General features: G+C 42.4%; 2 protein-coding genes across 7 annotated transcripts in view; one reads left to right on the top strand and one right to left on the bottom strand.

Annotated features, from left to right (window-relative positions):
• Positions 1-11,999, bottom strand: part of LMBRD2 (LMBR1 domain containing 2) — a 32,102-nt gene extending 20,103 nt beyond the window's left edge. The window contains exons 1-6 of one of the 5 annotated variants that reach the window (XM_064642739.1): positions 11,866-11,999; positions 4,910-5,139; positions 4,374-4,453; positions 2,120-2,215; positions 1,083-1,250; positions 67-277 (exon numbers count right to left, since the gene is read on the bottom strand). In XM_064642739.1, the coding sequence (XP_064498809.1) occupies positions 67-277; positions 1,083-1,250; positions 2,120-2,215; positions 4,374-4,453; positions 4,910-5,083 (729 nt within the window). In that variant the 5' untranslated portion in view covers positions 5,084-5,139; positions 11,866-11,999. The other 4 variants (XM_064642742.1, XM_064642738.1, XM_064642741.1 and 1 more) reach the window with 4 other exon arrangements.
• The window catches only part of SKP2 (S-phase kinase associated protein 2), a 44,500-nt gene continuing 39,296 nt past the window's right edge, over positions 11,521-16,724 (top strand). The window contains exons 1-2 of one of the 2 annotated variants that reach the window (XM_064642745.1): positions 11,521-12,179; positions 12,890-13,128. In XM_064642745.1, coding sequence (XP_064498815.1) covers positions 11,545-12,179; positions 12,890-13,128 — 874 coding nt within the window. In that variant the 5' untranslated portion in view covers positions 11,521-11,544. The remainder of the gene's footprint in view (positions 12,180-12,889; positions 13,129-16,724) is intronic. The other variant, XM_064642744.1, reaches the window with a different exon arrangement.

Raw genomic sequence — 16,724 nt, forward strand, 5'->3', positions numbered from 1 at the left:
ACCAGGAAATTCAGAGCGTATTAACAGCAGCCTTCACTTATTTCATAGTGAAAGCTAGTTACTTACCTCCATAATGTCCTCTAAATTCTCCTCTGCGTCTGCTTTTTCAGTCATCAGTTTGGCAGCTTTGAAATAAGTCTTCATGAGCAGATAACCCCTCTTAGCCCCATTCCAGTGAGAACGGGGGATTTCCACCAAACCATAACCCAAGAGCAACACAAGAAGAAAGAGACCCCATGTGTTTGCAGCAGCTATCCCAATAGTCTGAAGTTGGTTCCTAAGGAAAAAAAATAACAAAACAATTTAAACCAAACAACAACAAAAAACCCTCAACCCAACCCAAACCAACCAATATAGCTTTCAAGTTTACAGCCATAGACTTAGTATCACCTATAACTTTTGCCTAGAGCCCATCTGCTGTTTAGTCATATTTAAAGTTCCCATAATTTTTCTGTATCTCACATGTTTCTGACTCCCCTCAGGAAGGAAATAAAAAATGCTTGTTCTCAATGGAATATGTTAGTTTAGGAAACAACACGAACTTCACAAAATATTGAAAATGAGGTCAAAACACCACAATGACAGTCACTATGGGAAACAGCCTCAGGACCTGCGATTTGTATTCAGAATATTGTATTCAGAAATTTGTATTCCATCTAGTATAGAAGACCACTAGCAATGTTATAAATGCCAGTTATTTTAACCTTCCTTACCAACTTTAAATAGTCCACAGCAGACAGAAGTGCTACACAGAAAATACTGACTTTTGAAATATGTTATTCTGAAAACACTGATTGTTTCTGCACTAACTGTGCGAATGTGTTTGTAAGGAGAAAAAAACCCCATTGCAAATGCAAGAGGATTCCTCTGCTGTACATATCAAAATTGGAAAACCAGAAGACAAATTTCTATAAATAGTCAAAAAAGCACTTGTCATATAAAAATTTAACTTTCCAACTGCCTAGCAAAAAATCAAATCAACTAAAACTGTTTTTTTAAAAAAAATTTAATTTTACCTACAGAAGAGGTTATCAATGACAATTATGTAAGAACTCATGCAAGAGCTTACAACATTATCTTACCATTGTAAATTGAAGTTTGGGTTTACAGCCACATATATTAAAAATGCCCCAAAAATCAGCAAGTAAGTGCCATAATATATTGCATTCTCAATCAACGCAGTTTTAATCTTTCCAGTAATGGAGAACCCTCCTGATCTTGCGTATGACTGCATGAAAGGTAGCAGAATCCTGGGAGAAAAGCAAACAAAATCAAACCACATCAGCCAAACAGACAAAAAAAAAAAACCCAAACCAAACCCCCCAACCAAACAGAAAACCACCACCACCAATAACAAAACAAAAAACCCAACTAAAACAATAAACCAACCCCCATCCCCAAAAGTACTACAGCAGTGTGAGGATGCTGAGACAGGGGTGTTAAAGCTTAAGGCTCCCAAGCTTCTAAGAAATTAGCTATTATATGTTTTCATTCTAGAGGTACCTGTCTGATGGCAAATCTTAACCAAGATGCAGATAAAAGCAATAGTCAGCTTTACTACAAAAAACCTGTAATAACTAAGAACTGACTACCAGCCCTGATATTCTTGACAGAACTACAAAAATAATTATTTAGTGACAAGTTGAATAGTAAGCACAAATTAATCTAACTTGAAAGCACAGACAGTCTTTTTTCTGTAGCTGTACCTACAGCTTTATATAGTATATCCAATAAAACAAAATAATTTACAATATTACTTACAAATTACCTGGTTTATTCATGAAATTGTTTTGGTATCTGGTTGCCTTAAAACTTTTTTTTCAGACAACCTATCCATAAACACATCTATGTGTAAATTTCTCAGTTTCAACTACAAAAGCGAACCAAAAGTAAATGGCTACCACCTGAAATTTGCTTCTACGACAGCAAGGAAAAAAAGAGTATGCTCAATTTAGTACTGTAATTATGGAAATTGCAGTGCTAGCAAATAATATATGATTTAAGAGCTCTTTGCAATAGTGATACACATTGGTAAAGAATATGCTATGACTGTTAAGATGTTGCATTTAGAAATTATAACTGTATCACGGTCTTATTCATATTCTTTTGCCTTACTTACCAAGTTAGAAACTGAGACGTCCAATACACAACACGCCAGAAAATTGGCATAATTCCATCAGGAATATAACTCCAAGGTTTGAAACATTTTTGTTTGCTGTAACAATGTAACAAAGCAAATTGTTAATTGTAGAGCCAAGAGTATAAAAACATTTTCTATGAATTCCCTATCTAGAAAGGTCTCTGAAAATAGCAGAAAAATAATGCAATACTATTTGAATAAGGAGTTAATGATTAACTACCTCAAAAAGAAATAAAATGAATCACCAGTTAAAAATAAATATTGTTTTCCTAACTCCAAATAACCTATCTGGACAAGAAAGCTTTCTTAGAGAAAACAACAGAAGCTCAAAGATTGCAGAGGAATATTCGATCAAGCAATTTATAAGGTTACAATTTTTCTTTTTGGGCAGAAATTACTTCAGGTAAATCAAAAACATTTCTGAAGACAGAAGACCATTCAATTTAGTTAGCTCTGCAGGTTTTTAAAAAATATCTAAGGACCTCATCACCTAGAGCATTCTGTGGTACAAAAAGTGTATTAGTTGTTTCTTCTGCTACCCAGCTGGGTTCAGTCAGTTTTACACAGATTTTGATTTGTTAAGCCAGGAGTTTTCTAACAGGTAGTATTTGCTTCAGAAGACCAGAAAAGCCACAGGAGCCTTTTTATTAACAAAAAAAAAAAGAAAAAAAGCTAAAGTATCCCTCTGCATTACGACACTTTTCACACACTTGTCTGGGTAATTAAGGAATGATGAGTCAAGGAGCAATAAAGTCAATTAAGACAGAACTGCCTAATGATAAATAATTGGTGTTTTCCAGAGTCAAACTAGTTAAGCCTGAGTTGTAAAATTTTATGGGCACAGCCTAAATATTTTCAAAACTATCAAATTATGATAGAATGACAGGTAGTATGACTAAAGGTTTCTCCACCTGTCCCCTGAAGACAGGCTGAGAGAGCTGGGGTTGTTCAGCCTGGCGAAGAGAAGGCTCCAGGGAGACTTTATAGCACCTTCCACTAACTAAAGGGGGGTTATAAAAAGGAGGGAGAGGGACCTTTTATATGGGCAGAGAGTGACAGGACAAGAGGCAATGGTTTTAAACTGAGAGAGGTCAGGTTTAAATTAGATACTAGGAAGAAATTCCTTACTGTAAGAGTGGTGAGACACTGTCACAGGTTGCCCACAGAACCTGTGGATGCCCCATACCTGGAAGTGTTCAAGGGTGCACTGGATGGGGCTTTAAGCAACCTGGTCTAGTGGAAGGTGTCCACAGTGAGGAGGTTAGAACTGATCTTTAAGGTCCCTTCAAAAGCACTCTATGATTCTATGAAAAAGGTTTGTCTGAAGCTACAGTTAAATTGAAAGGTTACTGAATAGTTTTCAAGTTGGGTATTTGCTTAGCTATGTTTAATTAACATACACTGGGTGGTCGTAAATAAATATTGCAATATTGTGCCAGTGAGTCTATCATTTCACTGTTCTTCCATGGATATACAACATCCAGACAGCCTCCGCTTTGGGGTAACAAACCTGGAGATACTTTGCATGGACATATCAACTGACATCTTAAAGGCTCTGATCATCTCAGATAACTACACTGCACACATCTACAGCGTGGGGAAATAGCCAGTGGAGGCTGAAGAATTAGTGGCCACGGAAAGAGCGAGCCCACATTCATCTACATTCACCATGTTTTGGGGATTACTTTTTTCCTGCGCGAAGACAACAAAGCAGGTTATCATTACTTTGGTAGAATACAGTGAATTTCAGATAACTCCGATTACTATATATATATATGTAATTATAATAACCAACTAGATATGCTGCTTACGTATCAGACAAGTCTGTTAATTTCATTCACAAGGCATAAAATTACATTTTTCGGGTTTAAAGTCTAAGACTGAAGGATAGATAAGCATTCACCAACGTGTCTCCTCATAAGCAAGACTGCTCAAAATGCTTAGTTCTATTGCTTTAACAAAAAGAAAAAAAAAAGAAATCTAGTGTGATAAAAAAACAATAGTTGGGTAATCAGTCAGAACTACTATATAATTACTCCCAACATACACAGATGCACTTTTCTGCACCTCTTTCCTCACCTTCCTGTATGCTTACAACCTTCAAATGTTGCATCACCCAGATAACACTTGTTTATTAGTCTTAAAAACCCAATACACTCCAATCAATTAAAAAAAGAAAATCATAAAATACTTATTTAAAAACAGTCTGAAGAAAAAAACAGGTAGCTCATACCTTGGAGCAAGAGTAACGTAAGAGCCATTACTTTCTGCAGGACTGGAGTTAACAGCAAGTTTGCATCGATTATAAATAGTCTAAAAGACAATTCATTTTGCATTAATGAGCAAAAAGGTACAGCAATTTTTTAAAAATAACAAGTCCCATTTTTAAAGACATTCCATGTATTCCAGGTTTATATTTGGAAGCAATTATACTAATAAATACTCAAAACAACATGCAATCTGCATGTAAGTAAAAAGCTGAAAGTGCCTTTATGCTGCCTACACAGATAAAAAAATTTGTTATTAACAAATAACAAAATTTTAATATGTTTGAAATAGATTTTTTTTATCTGATGAGATCAACAAACAGTAAAATTAATTGTAACCACAGACACTGTCACGCATAAAGATAACAAATGTTTAATTTAATAAGATACTACACAGAAAATTTCTTTGCTGTTTAAGAGATTGTCTTTTGGAAATAGTAATTTAGAAAAAATACCATACACATTTTATGCAACTAGGCAGAAAGTCTTTCATGTTTCTTACCGTACTGACATCCAGAGGCAGTATAAATACAATAAGGAAGCAGAGATACCACGCCAACAACGTTGCTATGATCACAAGCCTATGCTGTTTCTTGAAGTCCCCATACCGATGAAGTAGGAATAAGGCCAGAAAAAAGACAAACACTATCTCAAGGCCCAGCGCTGCACCACTCATTGTTGAACGACTGCTCCAGCCACACTGCGCAGCTCACTGGAGAAAGGAGATCAGAACTGCAAGACAAAAAGACATGGAACTACATTAAAATCTCTGGAATAAACTTAGGCAGAAAAGAGTTGCTCGGTGGATATTTTAAAACATATCAGCAGAATTTTTGTATTTCGCATGACTGGAACTCTGGTCAGATGTAGGTCAAGATTTTCAGCAAGGTGCTCTGAAGTCCTCCACAGAAACCAAAATAGCAATGTATCAGGAGAACTCCTGTTTATCATCTTGATATATAACAGATCCAGAAGTCAAATCTCTGTCCTTGAACAGACTACTAGCCTATCTTTAAGTCCAGTATAAATTTCAAGAGGAAAACTTATTCTGCTCTTTTTCTCCCCTTTAGAAGTAATCAACTAACTTGGACAAAGGGTTAAACATTTAAATTAAATGTTTCTGAAAAGCTAATGAACAACTTTTTTAATGAACCATACCTCAACTACACATTTAAATTCTTTAGGTCAGAGTTAACAGAGCATAAAAATGCAGCAAATTATGTGTTAGCTTACTTGTGACGTACCTCTTTTAGGTTTGAAATGTCAAGACTTCAATTCACCTTCCTAGACCTCTTTTGTTCATCTTCAGAAAAACAAAGGTGTCAACTCACTTGGTATTAGTCCTGCCACGATACATTTTTGCTTTGCTCATCTTTCTATGTTTAGCTCCCCTGTTACAGTCTGGACTGCTAAGAGTGCCTAAAAACTTTATACATTTCCATACAGACATGCTATTATCAAAGGGACAGTGAGCTGCACAAATCTATTACAGAACATTTCACTGACTTGTTACCTCATTAGTCAAACTGCTTTAGACCTTTTTAATAAGCATCATTTTACCACAGGCATCTCAAACATTATTAAAAAAAAAAAAAGTTTATTACTGTGGTCAGTCTTTCTTCTCCATCAAGATTACCATTTCAGCTGGTTTGATTTAAGGGAAATAGTTTTTGAAATGGCTTCCCCACTGTTAGACTTTCAGTACTTTCACTTTTCTGGATATTTAAAAGAAATGCCACTGCTAAAATTTCCCTTGATTTACTTTTAAATACCTTCATATTTTGGTAAAGTGAACCATTTCTTTTACTAATTTCTCAGTATACTGCTCAAGCAGATTTGTTATGCATGAGGGTACCAGACAGTGAAAACTGTCCTATTTGCACTAAAAAAATTCCAAACTTTGTGATGCCATTACTTCCTTGAGGACACACAGGACAATTACTCCGTGATTTTGTTTTCCCCAAAGAATTTGTTTCTTCACATTTTCTACTTTCACATTTGAATTTTAAACAGTAAGAGCAGTCTGTTTCCTCCATATCAGCACACAGAGGATCTCATATTCTGAAAATAACTCAAGTAATCCTTCTGTTTTTCGTCAAAGATACACACACTTTTTATTTTCTGCCTTTCATCAAACATGTTTATCAAATTATTGACATTTCTATCAGTCCAAAGCATCCCCTTACTACCTCTCTGTACTACATTTTGGCTAGATATTTTGTAAATCACGAACCCAAGATATCTAATCTATTTCTCAATCACTTATTCTAAGCAAGTCCTTATCTATTCTATCGTACCATTCTTGTTTCCTCAGAAAACAGTCTTCTGTATTTATAGTATTGCAGCAAATTCTACAAAAATAAAAATACAAAGCAATTATGTATCAACTTCATTAAGGCAGTGCTATCTGACATGTAGCTTTGGGTGCCCATTATAGCCACACCTTTGCTACGTAAACAAAAGAATTATACGGCATACACTTTATTAGTCATGAAGTTTTACTACAGTGACACCTAAAAAGCTGCTATCAAAACAGAGGGTGAAAAGTGTTTGTGCAAGATGCTGCACTTGGCTACTACCACGAGGGAACTTCCAGAAGTACTATAAAAATGCACTGGATAAGCTAAAACAAAGAGGGAATTGAGTCCTACCACAACTTAACTTGCTTTCAAAGACAGAAGTGGATTTACAGTTATCAGTAAACTACATCTTCATGTTTGTCTTTGTGATTTTGATCTAAAAACACAAAATGAAAGGCCTATTTTTTTTACAAGAGTGTGATTAGTAACAGTTATTTTGAATTAATGTAAACACAAACAGTTTAAATTTTTAGATAGAAACAACTTAAAACTAGCTCTCCACACAAATAGATTAAATGGAAAAAAGTCCACAAAATGAGAAACGTAATGCTTGAGAGTAACTCTTCCTGTGAACTAAATCCAGTGTAACAGAGCAGACACATTCAGGACCTGTGCTACTAGAATCAGACCTTAAAATACAGTATTGTAGGCTATAAAGCCATGTCTTCCTGTGGAAAGTAGCATTTGCCTCTGAACCTGATTGTTAGCTAAAGAAAGGTAAGCTCCTTACCCATCATTCTGTTTCTTCACTTAATTTAGACAGCCTTCTCACTGTTAGCACACAGCTCCCTAGTAACCCTCTAGCTGAAATTCCTGAATCTCTAAAAAATGTTCTCCTGAGACAAATAACTATTTTCAGAAGAATTCTCTTGTATTGCACAACCTTAAATGACTTAGAAGATGCTCCTATTAAAGTAATGACAAAGTAACACAATCCCTCACTATGAATGAAGGAGTATTTATTGGCACACTCCGTTTCCAAAGAACCAGGCAACTACATATTAATACAGATAAGACCAAAGGCTGAAACTCTGGTACTGGAAGTGCACCTTAACCAAAAAAAGACAAGGACATGCTCTTGTGTTGGTGGTTTTCTTGCTTCATTTCAGACACAGACCAAATCAGTAAAGTTTTTAATTTTACTCAGCTAATAACTCTTTGCAAGCATTGGGAAGGGCTCAGTTCAGACTTAATTCCCTTGGAGACTCCCTACCGACAGTATTAAATTACTCTGTCAACCTCAAGACTAACCACACTCATGACCATCTACATTACAAATGAACTAACTACTCTGCCTGGTACAGAAATACTCAAGTTACTGAATGAAACCCCAGAGAATGAAGAAACCCACACTTTCTTACAGCTTTTACATAGCACCAAATTTATCAAAGACACTCCAATATTATATTCTTAAAGAAGGGCTAAAAAGAGAAGAGCATATCTGTGACGAAAGGACGTTGGTCCCACAAAAGTGGATTCCAATACCCCTTTAGTCAGAAATTCCAGACCAGATTGTACCTCAGTTGTTTGGGTTTTTTCAAACTTCGCAGGAAAACATTTTACCAGCAGACTGTTCCTTTTGTAGACCAATGTAATTGGTGCTTCAATCCTTCCCAGTCAGCCTACTATCACACTTTCTGCAAATTTCTCACTGCTGCCCTTGACACTCTCCCCCGCTTCCCCACTGCCTTCTACAAGGATCAGGAACTGCCTCCCCCCCCCCTCAGTCTCCCAGCTAATGCCTGAGAAGGCCTGAACTGAGGGCAAATATTGCTTCACATGTCTTACTGAGAAGCATAAATAGAACTAAAACCTGAGTGATATTCCCTTCACAGATTCAGCTTATTATTCTTTTCCTCCAAGAAACTGTTCTCTATCATGTATTTCTGTAGCTGATTGCTCCTGCTTAAGCACAAACACAAAACTCCGCTCATTTGCACCCATTCCCTTCTCACAAGTTTCTGAATCTTTAAGGCATTTTGATTTCCATTACCACACTCAAAAAGACTTGAAAATTTCTCCTAGTTTTGTGCCGCCTTAAGTTTTAATCATCACACTATTTCATTAGGAAAACTTCGAAAACCATGAAGAGTAGGTGACAAGGGACTGGCCTTCTTAGTCACAACAGTAGCTCTTCCCAGCTTTCCTTCCCAAGCAAAAACATCCTAAGGAACAGAATCAAAAGTCCTATTAAGCCAAATGTAAGACATCAACTGATCCTCTCACTGACAGTAGGTCTATCAGTCATCGCTGAAATAAATTAGATAATTTCAATAATTGACAAACTGATGCTGACTTTCACTCAGCTATTACATTCTAGATGCTTACAAATAGCTTTTGTAACAGATTTTTTTTCAGGAATTCAAAAAGCAGCAGAGGAGTCTGCCATCTATAGCTCTCTCTGTCCTTCAAATATTAGTAATAAGGACATCCACCACGCTTCTGGTTTTCTTATCTTTGGTACCTCAGCCATTTCTAGACTACTACAGACTTTTTTTCTTGAAGTATTGTCAAGTAGAGCTCAAACAGATCTGGAAAAGTTACATTTCTAGACATCCTGGATATTTCAGTTTAAACACCTGAAAAAACCAAGCAGCCTTACTCTGTATTTTAAACACCATAATTGCATCTGAAAAAAATCTGTTCCCATGAAAGTTGCCAAACTATGCAAGAGATATCAGAGACAGCAATAAACAAAACTGAGAGTCTCAGCACACAGAAACAAGCATCTGTGCAACAGCATCTGCCACCTCAAGCTGAATTCACAACTCAGCCGCAAGTATAAAGTGAAAGCTGCCATCTCCAGCAATATATCAATGACCAGCTCAGAGATGACCTTTTGCCTTTCTGTCAGGGAATAATCTACTAGATCTTATCGAGTCTCTACCAGCACATTTCACTTGGCAAAAGAAAAGCAGGATGCCCAACACCTGTGTTTGGAAGCCTGCCCTACTCTGCAAAATGATGCTGTTAAGAACTGTAAAGAAAGACTTCACTTTACAGACATGATTAAACCTTTGGGACTGATAGAACTGCCCCACACTAAGAGCCCCTGACACTTCCATCTTTAAACAACAAAGTGGGCTAATTTCAGGACTTCACATTTCAGGACTCAAAATAAAAATAATCTCTTCAGCCATTTTCATATCCAAGTCTACTTAGTGTGCTATGGGGACTTCTTTTTTGTTTGGTTTCAGGTTTGGGGGAGGTTGGGTTTGTAGTTTTTTGAGTGTTTTTTGTTTATTTCATTATTACACATTGGCCCTTGCAGCTTGAGGAAATAGTAAGTATTTATTTATAAGCAGACAACAGTCAAAGAGCTGCTTTATCTCAGCCCAGTGAGAAAACTGTCTAAAGAAACAAAATAGCCACAAACTGCCTAAGAAAACTGACCAAAGAACTTATCTGCTTGCATTATTTCAGAAAAACAACCTCTGAGATTAATCAAGAATGCAATTTGCATGGCTTTGTTCTTCCAAGAAACTCTAGTCAGTCGGTCTAATAAAATACTGACCGGTATTTTATTAGTACCTGTCAGTTTAACTAGCTTGTAACGAAGCAAAAATTTAAACTGACTAAACAGTTAATTGACAGTGTATCAATATTTAGGGAAAAAAGTTTTCTATCCTCTGAGAAGAAAAAAAATAATAAAATGCTGTGCTGATACCACTCAAAATAGTGCTAATTTCTGGTACGGTGGGAGACCAGATTCTCCACAGAAGCACTAAATAAAAGACAAATTCTTGACCAAAGAACATTAAGATTTTTGTGTTCAAATGCAAGCAGGGACCATCAGCATAAAACCATGGGAAGCTTATTTACTTTACATAGCACTGTCCTGCCCTCTACTAAAGGATCACTAAGGTTGGAAAAGACCTCCAAGATCATCGAGTCCAACCTTTAATATATTAAGTACCACAGAGACTGATGCTTTTAAAGGGTTTAGGGAAGTACTCTGCAAATAACACACTGAAGAAAATAACTTGCTTATCAGAGGAACTAAAATAGAATCAGACACAAACGCTGTGCAGATGCAATCAGAATCTAAAAAAAGAATAGAAATCGCTACCTGGGCTACCACGCTAATGCACTCACACAAAGCAGGTGTCAGTAAGGCAGTCACATGACTACTGCTCCAACGCTGCAGTCAGGCAAACAGACTGTCTGGTAACTCCGAGGTTGTAAAAAATAATTGCATTTTATCCCTTTCAGCAAAACCATCTTTCGATTTCCCAGACATTAACGGAGAAAAGTGACGTGATTCACACAGAAAAAAGAGGCTGCAGGAAACGTGAAATAAATACAGCTGCCTTTTTTTTTTTTTTTTTAATAAAACCCCACCTCTTTTTCATTTGGTTATCTGCTTCAATAACCTTTGAACAACTGTTCCGTGACTTCAGCTAAAACTGGAAACGGCTAAAAAAGTAATTTTTTTAAGATTATATTAATGTCAATTTGAGACACATCATCCTCTGTATCCGACTTAATAGCTGTGTACTATTCGCCACGGGTTGTACCGCCATCCCCAATTTTACCGGCACGTCTCTCCATCGTTATGCAGTAAACAAAGGACAGTATTTGCAAGCACCCCTAAGAGCGGGCGTTTAGGATTAGTCTTCCATCCCCATCAATTTCAAAACAAGTAGTTTCGGAAGCGCTGCACTGCCGAAAGACAGGCTGGTATAAAGGCTGCGGGATTTAAACGCGCGTGGTTGGGGACGGGACCAGCGAATACGGGCAGCTCCAGGTCCTTCCAGAGAACACCCTTCGAGTGGAGATGCGCGATCCCGGCGCTCCACGCCAGGCCATCCCTGCCAGGGCCGGGTGTGCACAGGCCTGTGCGGCACAGACCGGGCTCACACGCGGCACCGGCACGGACGTGTCCGGGGCCCCCGAGGGAGGGAAGCACTCGAGGCAAGAACGAACACCGACCCCCCCGCTGCTCCCAGCACTGCCCCGCTCCCACCCTTCCCTCGCCACAGGGACGTGCCCGGGCTCTCCCCGCGCCCCACCTGGGGCCGTGGCTCGTCCCTCTGCCGTGACTCGGCACTGCGGCCCCGCTCCGCCCGGCCCCGCGTCCCGCCCGCCGCCACCTCACCGCGGTCGAGCCCGCGCTCAGCACCGCGCCCCCCGCGGGGCTCCGCTGCCCTCCATCGCGGCTGGCACCGGGCTCAGGGCGTCGCGCAGGCACCTCCGGCCGCTCCCGGCTCCTGCCGCGTCCGGGTCGCCGCCATTCGCTGCTCGGCCCCGCCCCGGGGCGGGCACGGAGGGGGCTGAGGAACTACAGCTCCCGGCGGCCTCCGCGGCCGCTCCCCCCTCCCCCCGCGGCTTCCGGCGGGCCCGGGGATGGCGCGGTGCTAAAAGGCGCGGGGCGCGCGGCGGCGCGCGCGGGCCTGTTAGAGCCATGTACAGGTATCGGGACACGGACATACAGGGATACCGGGATACGGAGACACGGGGACAGGGGTCTCGCTGGCGGGCTGCGCGTGAGCCCTCGCGGAGGGAGGGCGTGGGTCCCCCCCGCTGCTTAGGGGTGGCGGGCTGTGCGGGGAGACCCCGGGCGCTGGGAGCGGGAATGGGACCCCAGGGGAGCGGGAGTGGGTCCCGGGAGAGCGGGAGTGGGTTCCTGAGCGCGGACGCGGTGCGGGGTCACACGTGTGTGTGCGCGCCCCCGGGGTGCGGGACGTGCGCGGGATCCCCGGGCCGCTTCTCTCCCGCCCTCAGCGGGCGGCAGTCGGGATCGAACGCCCGCCGTTCCCCCCGTCCATCCCGCCCCGCTGCCCGTGCGGGGGTCCCGGCCTGACCCGGTTTTGGGGGCTGTGGGGCCGCCGCGGGGGTCGAGCCGTGCCCGCCGCCTCCGTCAGTCCCCTCGCCCGCCCCATCGGGGAGCGGGGCGCCCTCAGTCCCTGGCGGGATCTCACCCCGAACGTGCCAGACCGAGCACACGCCTGCTTATGGCCGTTGCTGGTGCTTCCAGCGCCCACAGATCCCCCGTTTTGATCGCCCCCCGTGTGGATGTGGGCTACGTGTGAGTTTGAAATGCTGCCGTGCGGCCGTCCCCGTCGTGTGTTCGGTCGGTCTGGCGGTACCCTCAGAGCCTGTGGGTTTTGCTCTGTCTGCAGGAAACACCTCCAGGAGATCCCATCCTCCAGCACTAATGTTTCCACCAGCTTGGACTGGGACTCCAGCAAGACCTCGGAGTTCCTGTCGAGCATGGGAGTGTCCGTCCTTAAGAAAGACAAGCTGGGCAATGAAAACATGCCGCAAGACCTGCTGGTGTCATCAGGCTGTCCTGCTCCAAAACGGCAGAAGGGGTTTGTTATTGTGCGCCGCCCGTGGCTGCTCCGAGAGGCAGAGCCAGGTACGATCACCCTGGTCCAGGTTCTGCTCACGCTTCAGTAGAGGTGGAGAGTGGGCATCACAAGTTGCCACTGCCTTATTGTTTACTTTTTTTGCTCTTACCCAGCAGAATGTCACTTTCAGATCTGGTGGCTTTCAGGCCTGGGTTGATAAACCCTGTTTTATGTAAGCCTTTAAACAAGGGTGGTGTATCTGGCTCCAGAACTGTGGCCAATGAAAAGCATGGATCTCTCCTGCCTAGTCCTGACAGCTCCTGTCTGTGTGCTGGGGATTTGTGCTGCATGTCCCTGTGTCTATCTGCTCTTTCTGTGTGGGACATGGGTGGCACCTTGGCCCAGCAGGGCCTGTTGCAAATGAATGTTTTAAGGTTGCTTGAAGAATCACTGGCAAAGGTATCAGCAAAAGCAGATTTCATATAAAAGTGAAAGCACAACGAAGTTCATTGGCATTGTTCACTCTACTGCTTACTAGATGGTTAAAGCACACAGAGAAAAAGCAGTAAGATCTAAAATCAATCACTCAAAAATCAAAGTCAGCCCAAAAAATAGCTATGTTGAGGCACAAGATTGAGTAGACCCCCTGGCTAAACTTGAGTCCCGGAACTGACCAACAGTTTAGGCCTAAAAGTTTAACAGTACTTAAAAGCACTTAATTGATAGCTTCAGTTAATTTAACAAAGGATTCATACAGAATTTACAATAGGCACAGCAGTAACTCACTTATAGGCATAACTTACAGATCTAAAGTATTTGAGAATCTAAGAGAGCAAGATTCATAGTACATTTGCTTTAGCTTGTTCACTCTCAGAGGCACACAGACCTGAAAGAGTATATACAAGGTATATACTGTATATACAAGGTATATATAGTATCCACCTGTGAAAAATTCCCCTTGAGTTCAGTGAAGGACACATGTCAGATGCCTTTGCATCTTCTCAATGGGCAAAGAGTTGAGCCTCAAATACTGCATGTATCAGCCCAGGATCTGTCATTATCGTTTAGTGGTCCTCCAAGTATAGCAAATTTGAGAGTTTGCTGGCTTTGAGAGGCCCCCCCCTCAGAGGGAGGTTCTGGTCACAGCCTGCTGTGGTCCAGGAGACCTCAAAAGAAACAGGAGCACAAGTGGTGTTCCTGCAGTAGCAGGAATGAATGAGGAGAGGAGTAGGAAAACCCATCTTATTGATAAAGGATTGGTGCCGCCAGCAGAATTTTGTTTTTATTTGACCATGGGGCAAATTCTATGTACCTAGTCTGCCAGAGTCAGATGGGCTTCTGTCTAGCAAGGGCAGAAGGACTCTAGCCCGTAAGTTGTCTGGGTGATCAGGAGGGCTTTAAACTAGGTTTCAAGGGGGAAAGGGTTGAAACCAGGCTCTCCAGAGATGAGTCTAAGGGTGGAAAGTCAGAGTTAGAAGTGAAATCAGCAGCTCAGCTGAAGTGCATGTAGACCAATGCACGCAGCATGGGTAACAAACAAGAGGAGCTGGAAGCCATCGTGCAGCAGGAAAGCTGTGATGTAGTTGCCATCACGGAAACGTGGTGGGATGACTCGTGTGACTGGAGTGCTGCCATGGGTGCCTACAAGCTCTTCAGAAGGGACAGGCAGGGTAGGAGAGGTGGAGGGGTGGCTCTATGTGTTAGAGAGTCTCTTGGCTCTCTAACTTGAAGTCAGTAACAATAAGGTTTAGTGCCTGTGGATCAGAATCAAGGAGAAGGCCAACCAGCCTGACATCCTAGTGGGAGTCTGTTACAGACCACCCAACCAGGATGATGAGGGTGATGAATTATTCTACAAGCAGCTGGTGGATGTCTCAAAATCGCCAGTCCTTGTTCTCGTGGGTGACTTTAACCTGCTGGATGTCTGCTGGGAACTCCACACAGTGGAAAGGAGGCAGTCTAGGAGATTCCTAGAGTGTATAGAGGATAATTTCCTGCTCCAGCTGGTAAATGAGCCTACCAGGGCTGGGGCCCCTCTAGACCTCCTGTTCACAAACAGAGAGGGGCTGGTGGGAGATGTAGTGGTGGGAGGCTATCTGGGGCACAGTGACCATGAAATAATAGAGTTTTCAATACTCAGGGATGCAAGGAGGGCCATCAGTAAAACCTCTATGCTGGACTTCTGGAGGGCAGATTTCAGCCTACTCAGAAGACTGGTTCAGAGGGTACCTTGGGAAACAGCCCTTGAAAACAAAGGGGTCCAGGAGGGATGGACATGCTTCAAGAAGCAAGTCTTGAACACACAGGAGCAGGCTGTCCCAGTGTGCCGAAAGGCAAGCCAGCAGGGAAGATGACCCGTCTGGCTGAATAGGGAGATTTTGAAGGAATTTAGGGGGAAAAAGAGAGCTTACCGACTATGGAAAAAAGGGCTGGCTACTCAGGAAGAGTTTAGGAATATAGTTAGGTCATGTAGAAAGAAAATTAGAGAGACAAAGGCACAATTTGAACTCAATCTAGCCACTTCTGTTAGGGATAAAAAGAAATGCTTTTGCAGATACATCAATAACAAAAGGAGGGGCAAGGAAAACCTCCATTCTTTGTTTGACGTGGGGGGGAACATAGTCACCAAAGATAAGGAAAAGGCTGAGGTATTTAACACCACCTTTGCCTCAGTTTTCAACAGTAAGACAGGTTGTCCTCAGCACAACTGGCTTCCAGAACTGGTAGACAGAGACAGGAAGCCGAATAACCCCCCTTTAATCCAGGAGGGAACATTTAGCGACCTGCTGAGCCACTTGGATCCTCACAAGTCTACGGGACCAGATGGGATCCACCAAGGGTGATAAGGGAGCTGGCAGAAGAGCTCGCCAAGCCGCTCTCCATCATCTACCAACAGTCCTGGCTCGCTGGGGAGGTCCCAGATGATTGGAAGTTGGTGAATGTCACACCAATCCACAAAAGGGCTGCAAGGAGGACCCAGGAAACTGCAGGCCCATCAGCCTGACCTCAGTGCCTGGAAAGGTTATGGAGCAGATCGTCCTGAGTGCAGTCCCACAGCAGCTACAGGATGGACAAGGGATCAGACCCAGCCAGCAGGGGTTTAGGAAGGACAGGTCCCATCTGACCAACCTGATCTCCTTTTATGATCCGGTGACCCACCTGGTAGATGAGGGGAAGGCTGTGGATGTGTCTACCTGGACTTCAGCAAAGCCTTTGACACCATCTCCTGTGGCATTCTCCTGGAAAAGCTGCAGCCCACGGCTTGGACAGGGGCACTCTCTGCTGGGTTAGGAACTGGCTGTTGGGCCATAAAGGGACTGGCAGGGAAAAGAGCAGGACTATAACCTGAAGACCTTGGACACTTTAAGGGGTTATAAGATGCTGGGTTCCTTTCGCTGGTGTCAAAATGTGTTTTCAGTATGAGTGAATATGGGATGCAAAATAAATAAGCAGCTCTCTCCAGACACTAGGCTATCATATGGAAGGTGGGAACAGCCTCAGACAACCCTGTTTTTAAATAAAACTGAGTGCTGGCTCATAGGCAGCTGTAGCTGAGCTTTACCACCCAGAAATTTCTGATGTGAATTGCAACACCTTCTGGAGCCCTGTATCTACTTGTGAGAAGCTGAGATATCCTTTCAGATAATTCTTGGGGTGGAGATAG

Source organism: Pseudopipra pipra, chromosome Z, assembly GCF_036250125.1.
Source record: "Pseudopipra pipra isolate bDixPip1 chromosome Z, bDixPip1.hap1, whole genome shotgun sequence".
NCBI classification, from domain to species: domain Eukaryota; kingdom Metazoa; phylum Chordata; class Aves; order Passeriformes; family Pipridae; genus Pseudopipra; species Pseudopipra pipra.